The sequence below is a fragment of the Stigmatopora argus genome, chromosome 7 (assembly GCF_051989625.1).
Source record: "Stigmatopora argus isolate UIUO_Sarg chromosome 7, RoL_Sarg_1.0, whole genome shotgun sequence".
Classification (NCBI taxonomy): domain Eukaryota; kingdom Metazoa; phylum Chordata; class Actinopteri; order Syngnathiformes; family Syngnathidae; genus Stigmatopora; species Stigmatopora argus.
The window spans coordinates 3,827,049-3,838,270 of NC_135393.1; the positions used below are offsets into that span (position 1 = coordinate 3,827,049).

General features: G+C 38.8%; 2 protein-coding genes across 2 annotated transcripts; one reads left to right on the plus strand and one right to left on the minus strand.

Moving 5' to 3' along the window:
* Positions 1-556: 556 nt before the first annotated feature.
* klf1 (Kruppel like factor 1 (erythroid)) lies at positions 557-6,807 on the minus strand. Its single transcript, XM_077605484.1, has 4 exons — positions 6,517-6,807; positions 2,076-2,865; positions 691-1,441; positions 557-598 (listed from the first exon to the last, which is right to left on the minus strand). The coding sequence occupies exons 1-3, from the start codon at positions 6,577-6,579 to the stop codon at positions 1,266-1,268; spliced, it is 1,029 nt and encodes a 342-aa protein (XP_077461610.1). The 5' UTR covers positions 6,580-6,807; the 3' UTR covers positions 557-598; positions 691-1,265.
* Positions 6,808-10,266: 3,459 nt separating this feature from the next.
* LOC144077167 (UPF0193 protein EVG1-like) lies at positions 10,267-11,189 on the plus strand. The gene is made up of 4 exons (XM_077604700.1): positions 10,267-10,430; positions 10,609-10,749; positions 10,941-11,041; positions 11,106-11,189. Exons 1-4 carry the CDS (start codon positions 10,277-10,279, stop codon positions 11,187-11,189), a joined length of 480 nt encoding a protein of 159 aa, XP_077460826.1. The 5' UTR covers positions 10,267-10,276.
* The last annotated feature ends 33 nt before the right edge of the window (positions 11,190-11,222 follow it).

Consider the following 11,222-nt stretch of genomic DNA (forward strand, 5'->3'; position numbering starts at 1 on the left):
TACCAAACTAACCAAAACAAAACACCAAATTTTAGGTTAAAGTAGTAAGTCTTTATTATAATATGGCAATAAAAGCAATAATCAATCAACTTTAAACTATAAGCAAATGTAAAAAAAAAATCCAAAAATGATACATCTAGCATGTAAACCAATAAATATGGTGGTCACTTGATAAGCCAGCATTTTTTTTAATCAAGAGCCTTCCATAAAATGATGATTAACACAACCCTGAGTTAAACAGTTCATTAAATATAACTAAAGTCTAAGCAAGTGCAGTAGTAGGATCAATTTTAGGATTTGAGAGTAGAGCAGTGACTTTATCAAGATTTCATGTGAGCTCCTTATTTCATGACCTATTCACCTCTCCGTAGATTGTGTTAGTGTTTAAGTTTCCTGTTTACATATTTACACACTATACGTATGTATCTATCGGTGTATATATATATATATATATATATATATATATATATATATATATATATATATATATATATATATATATATATATATATATATATATATATATATATATATATATATATATATATATATATAATCCTTACAATCTACATTAAATGATAAAATAATCACGTTTTACCTTTTTTCAGGTTTTGCTTTAGTTCATGCTCAGAAAATGTGACAAAAATCAAAAACGAAGTTTTTCATCCAACAGCAATGATGCCACTTTACCTTTTTTCAGGTTTTGCTTTAGTTCATGCTCAGAAAATGTGACAAAAATCAAAAACGAAGTTTTTCATCCAACAGCAATGATGCCACTCACTTTATAAACAAATCGATTTCGAACCCTCTTTGTAATCAGTTATCGGAGTTCGGCACCATGGCGTATGAAAGCTGATATCTGTAAAATGATTAAAGTTAAAGCCTGCAAATTAACATTTTCTCACTGCTCACGATTGGTCCGCTTACATAAGCACATTCAAACACAACTATAGGATGCAAAATTTAAAGTGAACATTTCAAAGGTGATGATTTAATTATGAATCATTCAGAAAGCACCACCATTTTTAAACTCAAAATGTGTAAAATTCCCACATTGCCTTTAGAGGGGAGTATATTTCACTTTGACGTTGTGTGAAGTGTCTGGTTTTGATGGGACTTTTCAAAAACATTGATGAATACCCTTCAGGCCCTCTTAATTATATTTTTTCTGCAGAGGCAGAATTGTCATTAAAGCTCCTGTATTGGATTTTAATGATACCTAATGCTGTGGCCACTAAGCGTGTATCAGGATTTCACCCTGAGCATCAGGCGTGCCTCTTCATGTGCAGAGCCAGGTGGTCAGACCGAGAGAAGGCCCTCTTACAGAGCACGCATTGGTATGGTTTTTGACCCGTGTGCTTGCGGTAGTGACGCGTCAGCTCATCTGAGCGGGCAAACTTCCAGCTGCAGCCTTCCCATGAACACTGGTACGGCTTTTCTCCTAGAAAAGTAAGACATGTAATGAGGCAAGAACGTCATGGTCAGGTGACTGAGCGACTGCGTTTACCCGTGTGCGGTCGATTGGTCGCTGGTCTTTTGGTCGCCGGTGTTTTGGTCACGGTCTTTTGGTCACGGTCTTTTGGTCACGGTCTTTTGGTCGTCGGTCTTTTGGTCGCGGTCTTTTGGTCGCCCCGACCGCGACAACGGGCGACCAAAAGACCGGCGACCAAAAGACCGACGACCAAAAGACCGACGACCAAAAGACCGACGACAAATCAAGGTAAAACAACACGGTCTACGCATCAATAAAAGCCAACAATGGCCATGAGCAGTTTCACTGAGCCGACGTGTGAGTGTATAAGAGTTTGTATGTACATGTGTTGTCCCTTTAAGAAGGTACGTCAGTCAGGGTCTTAACAAGTTCTCCAACAAAAAACAATAAAAGTCCGGGAAATTTTGAGCTTTTCTTTAGCCTAATAATTACTAGGGCATTAAGTATGACTAAATAGTAATTCGCAGTTTGTATTTAGGGAATTTGAGCAATGATTTAAATGGTAATTATCACTTACCTTCCGGGCGACCAAAAGACCGGCGACCAAAAGATCGGCGACCAAAAGACTGTGTACCGCGTTTACCTGTGTGTGTGCGGAGGTGAGCCTTGAGGTGCGAGCTCTTGGTGTAGGTCTTGCTGCAGCCTGGGTATTCACAGCCGTGGGTGGCGGGCTTCTTTTTCCCTGTCGGCCTTCGCCCACGCTTCCCCTCCGTCCCGCTGGGGGGCAGATGTGGTCCGATCATTTGTTGCTGTAGGGCTAAACAACCAGTGGCCTGGCTGTGAGTGTAGTCACAGAAAAGGCTTGTGCTGTGGGTAAAGTGAGAGGGGTAGTTGTAGTGTCGCGGGTCAGAGGTCGAGGCTTGAAGTGGAATGAACCTGCCTTCAGGGAAAGCTATCAAAGAAGAATGCTGTGGGGGGTGAAATTGATTGAATTCCCAAGATGGGACCTCACTGAGGCCCCCTGTGCTGTGTCTATCCTGGGACAAACCAAATTGATCTACATGATTGACAGTTGACGTTCGATCTGCTGAGTTGTTATTGTAACATTGGTGGTACACTTGAGGCTGAAATGACGCAGTCGGCAACATGAATTCTGCCATGAGACTGTTGTCTATCTGATCCTGAACCATTTGGTCCTTTGGCAAGCCCGCCTCTTGGTACAGTCTGCCTTGGTTCGGCTGGTGTGAGATCCCCTCTTCGCTGCGTTCTAGAGTAGGGCTGAGGTCCAGCGAGGGGCTGCTCCACTCAGCTAGCAGTAGTTCGATGTCCCAGGAAACCTGGCTGTCATTGTTGACATGATCCTCGCTCATTTTCTGGGAAAGGTACAGTTGCTCGGAGCCCAGAGGCGGCGAGCCGTCCTCCAGATTCCACATCTTAGAAAAGAAAATAATTAACACAAACAAGTTTAAAAAAAAGGATTGGAATGATAGAAGTTAAGAATTGCAGACACCTGAAAGACCAGTTTGCCTTATTTTCTCATCACTGTACATAATCACAAAATTCCCTATCACGTATCAAAGTCGTGTCTAAGCGAGTTTATGTTTGCGGCCTCGGTATTGACCAACAGATCTTTCAAGGGCCTATTCTTCTGGACTGGGTTGTTTACCTTGTTGCTACATCTCTGCAGTTACCAATCAATCTTTGTCTTACTTTACATGTGTATTTAATACAGAAAATTGAGGTTAGGGGGCAAATCTCTGATTTAAATATATTCAAACCCACCCCTCTTCTAAACAAGCAAGTGACCTAACGTAGTAAAGTGTAAGTGTTTTTGTTTGTGCCTGTATGCCTGGTTGACAGTCAGGTCAGGTTGTAGTCTGCCTTTTGCAAATGTCAAAAAAAGTCAAATGGTACGGTCCTCAGCTCCCTCAAAACCTGAACAGGAAAATGTTGTAGAAAAAAAAGATAAGTGGATGGTGTAGAGCAGGGGTGGGCAATTAGTCCACAAAGGCCTGCAGTGGGCGTGGGGTTTTACCCCAACTGAACAATATGACCCTTTGTCTTACAGTTTTAATCAGTTGATTGCAGTCAGGTGCTGCTTGTTTCGGTAGAAATTGAATTTCTATGCCAAATTACTTTCCCCCATGTATTCGGATGGGAGTAGGAAAAAAACCTGGGTGTTGTAGTGTTAAATCATCAATCATCAAAAGCCTTTATTGTCATCATACACAGCTGCGTATAACGAAATTGGTGGTGCTACTCCACAAAGTGCGTTTTCCCAGTAAAAAAACATAAATAAGTAATATAAAAATATAGAGTCACATCCTGGCAAGGTACATTCTAAAATATTGCACAATCTAAGATATTGCACATTGTTATTGCACACCCCAAGGTTAAATTTTCAATGCTGCTTATCCTTCTCAGGGTGGCGGGGTGCTGGAGCCGATCCCAGCTGACTTCAGGTGAAAAGAAGAATACACCCAAGACTTGTTGCCAGTCAGTTGCAAAGCACACGGAGAACCATCCGCAGTCACAATCCCACTGCCACCGAGTGGGTATCGATCCCACGTTGCCCGCACCACAGTCAGGCGAAAGAACCACTGCAGCTCAATCTGGTGTCTTAAAAGTATAATCATTTTATTGCAGTCAGGCAGTGCTTGTTTTAGCAAAAAGCTTGTTGGTTAAACTAGTGTTAACCTTTTTTGAGCTGTGGCACTCTTTTTTGAATTGAAAAAAATCTCAAGGGACACCACCATCTGAATATATTTTAATTTAAAACTATGTTGCCTATATTTACAATGGTCATTCTCATCAAAGTTTTATCAGCAGGAATCACATAAACCTCCAAATTTATTCCAAAATCTAATTTTTCACACTGACCTAATGTCACCAAAAGTTGATGTCTGCAGACCCTGAACAAGTTCCGGTTCGAGTGATGCAAAAATAAGTAATGTAATGTTTTTAATCGCATACATTTATGACTTTTCTCCAAATATTACTTAAATCTCCTCATATTACGCAAAAAAAATTGTGCTCATACAGACGTAACGTCGCCAAAAGTTGATGCCCTAGAAACCAAACAACTTCTGGTTCAGGTTAGATCAAATTAAGCAACAAAATGACTGTTTCACAATTTGAATCTTGTAATAGTATAATCTATAATTTAATGCTCATCATATTTTTTATTCTCTGAATATTACATTGTATGACTTCTTGCAATTTCCCGCGGCACACCCGACCATTGCTCACGGCACACCAGTGTGCCACGGCACCATGGTTGGGAAACACTGGGTTAAACTGTCCATGCTGGATCAGAACCAAAACCTGCATGCACTGCGACCCTTTGTGCAATAGTTTAGACACCCCTGGGGTAGAGCGTGTATGTCAAACTAAAGCCTGAAGTTTAATTCTTCTTGACCTGCAAGAGAATATCAAGTGCTGGTCCACCATTTTGTAGCTCATGCACCGTTAAGATTACAAACTTTGCTAGTGTATTGTCAGCCGACGCTGGCAAGCACCCTATTTTGTTACGGTCATACCCACCCTGCTTCGACTCTCCTTAACCAAATGGACAAAAGGATGAAAAACAGAAGCTCTCTGGACATATTGGGAAGATGACTATCTATTTGTCAATGTATAGGAAATTAAGTTTAATGGACATGTTGCCAATGTACCTGTAACAAAAAAAACATGATACATAAAAATCAGAGTGTAGCAAAATGAGTGTGTGATGAGATGAGATATTATATATATATATATATATATATATATATATATATATATATATATATATATATATATATATATATATATATATATATATATATATATATATATACATACACATATATACATACATACATATATATATATATATATACACATACATACATACATATATACATACATACATACATACATACATACATACATATATATATATACATACATACATACATACATACATATATATATACATACATACATACATACATACATACATATATATATATATATATATATATATATATATATATATATATATATATATATATATATATATATATATATATAGAATGTCTCATCTCATTTTCGGAACCGCTTTATCCTCATTAGGTTCGCGGGGGGTGCTGGAGCCTATCCCAGCTGACACCAGGCCAGAGGCGAGGGACACCCTGAATTGGTGACAACCATGCACACTCACACCCATAACTAGGGGCAATTTAGAGTGTCCAATCAGCCTGCCATGCATTTTTTTTGGGAATATGGGAGGAAACCGGAGTACCCAGAGGAAACCCACGCAGGCCCGGGGACAAGAATGCAAACTCCACACAGGTGCATGTGACCTGGATTCGAGCCCAGAACCCCAGAGCTGTGAGGCCGACGCGCTAACCACTCGCTCCACCGGGCCGCCGTACATATATATAAAAGAAATAAATTTACCAAATTAGACGAAATCAATACTGCATGTAGCCTACTAATGTAGCCCATGTTGCAAATTTACAACTTGACGTGAAATTTAGTTTATTTGTCCGATAATACATAATAATTTACTTAGTAGAACTTCATGCTCAGCCACGGTCAAACAGCTAAAACTCTTGTTGGATTTGTGTTTCTTCTTACTGTTTATTACTGACTTAATAAATGTTTGTTTTAAGACTTTTAGTATACAGGTTCACCTACAATTTAACGGGTTTGTCTTTAGCCCATTTTCTAAAATTCGATTTGTTTTACATAATCCTACCTATTTTGCTACTCTATTGGGATTATAATTTCTGTCTAAATTACCACCGTGAAAAGATCATTAGCGGAACATAGATGGGCCGCTTGCACATTACTGTGTATTTTAGATTATGAAGGATGGCAAGTTCAGATGTGAGCTATGAATTTGATAGAATTTCAGTTGATAGACAAACCTGAATTTACCATGACAAGCCTTTATCAACACTAATAGTTCTTAACAATTACACATGCTGTCTTTCAACCAGACTAGAAATTGTTGTTGTTTTTTCCCCCAGGAAGGCTTTAGTATTTCTCCTGACATTTTGTGTAAGCACAACTAATGAAATCCAATCAATACTTACTTTCATGTCCGAGATGTTTGAGAAGGAGCTGAAGGACGGGAGCACAGCTTGGGTTGCAGCCATGGAGTATTTGAATACAAATCCAGAGAGTTGTCAGCAATAAGTATTTTCAGTTTTTTAAAAAAAGTTTTTTTTTAAATCCCTAATTCTTCTCTTTGCCTTAATATCTTCTTGGCCTTCGGCTAAAGACAGTCTCTCACAATCCCACCTGGCTCATGGCAGTTACAATTTGCACAGTTTGTTAAAGATGCCTCCTTTTCACCATTCCTCTCTGCTATCTCTCCTTCCTCGCACTTGTCTATCTTTGTCAGCTGGTTCTCACAGTTCAAATATCTCTTTTTCATGTTGCTTTGGACCGTTAGGAGGTGGAGCGCTTTGCATTAGCACCCCCAAACCAAAAATGTATTAATAATTTTGAATTGACCTGCTCAGAACAATCAAGACGTACCGGTCTGTTTTTTTTAACCACCCTAATGATACCCCTGAAAAAAAATTACCAAACCAGGGTATTTCTGACAGGGGTTATGGCAAAATAGTACACTACTTCATAAATACATACATATACATTTTCATCCATCTGAGAGTTACTAATGTAAGAACTAAATAAAAATAAAAATGTATTAAGGTTCGTTGTATGTATATATATTTATATATATATATATATATATATATATATATATATATATGTATATATATATATATATATTTATATATATACATCTATATATATACATATGTATATATACATTTTTTTAAATTTAGTTCTTCCATTAGTAACTCAGATGGATGAAAATACATGATTTGTCAAATATTCATATATACTATCAAGCTTATGCATACACAAATATTGAGATGTTTATCATTTTGTATTAAAAAACATTCATACAATCATCCAATATGTAATAAGTGAATTTATAATATCTGATAATAATTTTGAACACATTTGCAATCACACACATACGGAGGTCACGTAGTAACTTCTGAGAAGACGTATGAAAGGTGATTATATTCTAGCTGGTATTTATCTGCTGGCAGACAGTTGTCTGTACAGATAATGCATGACCAGCCCATCACTGATAAAGTACCACCCCCCATCCCCCCTCCGGTGACGACTGCACATACATCTGCAAAACTTTCACTCATTTAGCATCTTTGTGGAAGGCAAAGGAAAATGTTCCTCAGGATCTAAATAAAAAAAATAGTAACACTGTAATACAAATCAAAGCCCATTTGTGGGTCATTTTGTCATCTCCCACAACTAACGATTATGTTGACTGTTTCAAATTGAAAAGAGCATGGTGGGGAACATTTTTTTCTTGCCAGGTTCCATGCTGTAAAAAGGCAGAGAACTTGGTGTTTTATTTTTCTTCTTCTTCTGCTGTTCTATGCGTAATTGTGCATGCATATCTATGTTTATACATATACATACTATATTTATTTATGCTGGTGACTGGTTAGCACATGGATCCTGGGTCCACGTACCTGCGTGGTTTTTCTACGGGTATACCAGTTTCCTCCCATATCCCAAAAGCATGCGTGATAGATTGGTTGAACACTCTAAATTGTCCCTAGGTATGGGTGTGACCGTACATTGGCTGGAAACCAATTCAGGGTGGCCCCTGCCAACTGCACACAATTGGCCGGGCGAGGCTCCAGCACCCCCACAAACATTTTCAGGATAAGCGGTTGGGGAAAAGAATTAATATAAGTGTATAATCTAGTATGACAGTTGTTCACAACCTTGTAATGGCCTCGTTGCGGCAGCTTTTATTATGCTGTTTTTCATTCATTCATTTTCTGAACCGCTTTATCCTCACTAGGGTAACGGGGGGTGCTGGAGCCTTTCACAGCTGACTTCTGGCCAGAGGCGTGGAACACTCTGAATCGGCGGCCAGCTGATCGAAGGGCACAAGGAGACGGACAACCATTCACGCTCGCACTCATACCTAGGGGGCAATTTAGACTGTCCAATCACCAGCCTACCATGCATGTTTTTGGGAATGTGGGAGGAAACCAGAGTACCTGGAGAAAACCCACGTAGGCCCGGCGAGAACATGCAAACTCCACACAGGTGGACCGACCAGGATTTGAACCCAGGACCCCAGAGCCGTAACCACTCATCCGCTGGGCCTTATTGTTTTTTTTTTATTTTTAATTTTTTTAAATGTTGCATTAAGTGTGTGTTTTGGTTCATAGTTGCTTAAATATACGTGTAAGTAATTAAACTTTAAAAAAAAAATCAAGTTACATCTCCCTTCTTGGGTTTTGTTTCTTGGTTGCTATGGATACCGAACGCCAGCTCATCGACGTCACCCAACCGCTCATCTAGGTACCGTACTAATTGAAAATGTAGCTTTTTTACACATAGGCTGCCATTGACGGCACTAGATTTCAATGCACTTTCACTGCGAGAGTTGGTAGTGAGCAGAGCTACCAACACTCCTAATTAAAGTGCATTGGACGTCTAGCACCGTCAATGACAGTGAAACGTTCACAATGCCAGCCATCCCATCTTAAATTCATTTGATTTCTATCATTGTCAATGCCTGTGAATGAGTTAAGAAATGTGCATGACACAAAAAAAATCTCTCTTGTGTACCTGCATATTAATCGTTGTCAAATCAGGTTACCATTACATATTGCTTTTGCAAAACTAACGAAATATTAATACTAGCAAAATAGGATTCGATAGTATCAAAACAAGTTTCATAGCTTTTCTAATTCATAAGTGGTGGTGATGTTGTATATTTGTAGCCTGTTTATGTTGTAACACTTAATTTATTTATTTTGGTATTTTTCAAAATGCAAACAGTATAAACAAGGGGACACACAAATGGAAGCTTCATCACAGAAACAAGTCCGAGGAGCCCATCAGTACAGCAAGGAGACCAGAGACCTACTGACATGTAAATATATATATATATATATATATAAATATGTAAATATGTAAATATATATATATATATATATATATATATATATATATATATATATATATATATATATATATATATATATATATAGTTTTGATTACTATACGTATCGACATTTGGACTGTGAGTGGCTGACAATGTCATTATAATGTCTCTAAATATATTCATTCCTGTGTGTGCACAGCAATGATGCAGCAGTTGAACCTCAGCAACCGCCAACGAAAAAGGGTCAATAAGTGTCTGAAAGTTAAGTGAAGTCTTTGGAGAAGTCACTGGTATATTTGTTGTGTACATGGCCTTAACTGAACACAATCGGAAAAGCACTTCATTCCTGTTTGTAAATTACAGTTATTTGAAACTGCAATATGATGGTGCCAACTTTGGTCTTTTGCTGCTAGAGTTGCTAACTTTTTAAACTGGCTATCTAGAATAGTGGTTCTTAACCTTGTTGGAGCTATCGAACCCCACCAGTTTCATTTGCACATTCACCGAACCCTACCTTAGTGGAAAATATATATATATTTTTTTCAAATTCATAAAAACTCCCCGCAGCACTGATTGGCCAAGCAATGTCACGTAATCATCTGCTGCCAGTGATGGTCAAGCGGGGCATGTTATCGTGAATAGACATGATGAGTTGATGTGTCTTGACCTCCCTGGCAGAGGCTCCACCGAACCCTGGTTAAGAACCACTGATCTAGAAGCTTCCCAGTATGCTCACTCACTAGTCAAAGTTCTTTTTTTGAGTGTCCCCATTTAATAACTCTGCAAAACCTTTGTGGTAAAATCCTAATATTCTACCCTCAGAAGGCTCAGGCTTGCCACAGATGGCTGAGGCTTCATCATCCGCTTCCCTTCTTCAAGCAAAAGCCACTCAATGCTCCCCGAAAGTTCTACCAGTTCGGCCCCTTAGACGCACTGCTGTTTCTTGTCTTTCTGGAAACAGCTATGTCCGAGAACAATTCTGTCCCACTCCCACAAGTAAGTTACTGAGGCCAAAACTGAATGTTACTTTACAATGCTCCAAGGCATCTAGATCAAACATTTGAAAAGTCACGTACATATTACCTGCTCTAAATGAGAGCGATGATTTTATAATTTCAACTAATTTCAACACATTTGAAGATTTACCCGCTGGAACTTTGCTGTCTTGATCTAGGAGATTTAGAAAAAGAGAAGAGGAGGCTTCAAAACATCTTAGCAACAGGACAAGAGGAAGTTCCACAAGATACAGTGCCCAGAAGAAAGGCTGCAAATCCAAAATGTGAAGTGACAGAGAAGAAAGATCGCTATCAGGAAGGTCAGGATTTATGCACACTACCTATATAGTGCCATGGTTAAAATTTGAAGAGCTACATAATCCTGATGCTCAAGTACCAAGGGTTCAGAAAACCTAGAGGGTAGTAATTCATGGAGACCTATTAGGAGATCCACATAGTGTTGTGCTGCTGCTAGAGTGGGTAGCAATAGATATATATTTTTCTGTTGTAGTTTTGGATGAGATTGAGGAGAGAAGGCAATTCCTGTCTGATATGGCCTCCCTAGGACAAGACAAGCAGTACATCCACATCATTAACACAGAGATATCACAGGTAAAGAGTTCTGTATGAAGTTGCTTCACTTTAAAAACAACACCATTTTCTGTATACCCTGAAGAAAATTCGAGAATTGGAGACGCTGGATGGTGAACATCAAGAGAAGGACGTGACGGTGTCTGAGTTACTACGGATCAAAGACTGATATTTATTTGCAAGGACAAGGTCCCAAAGAGTT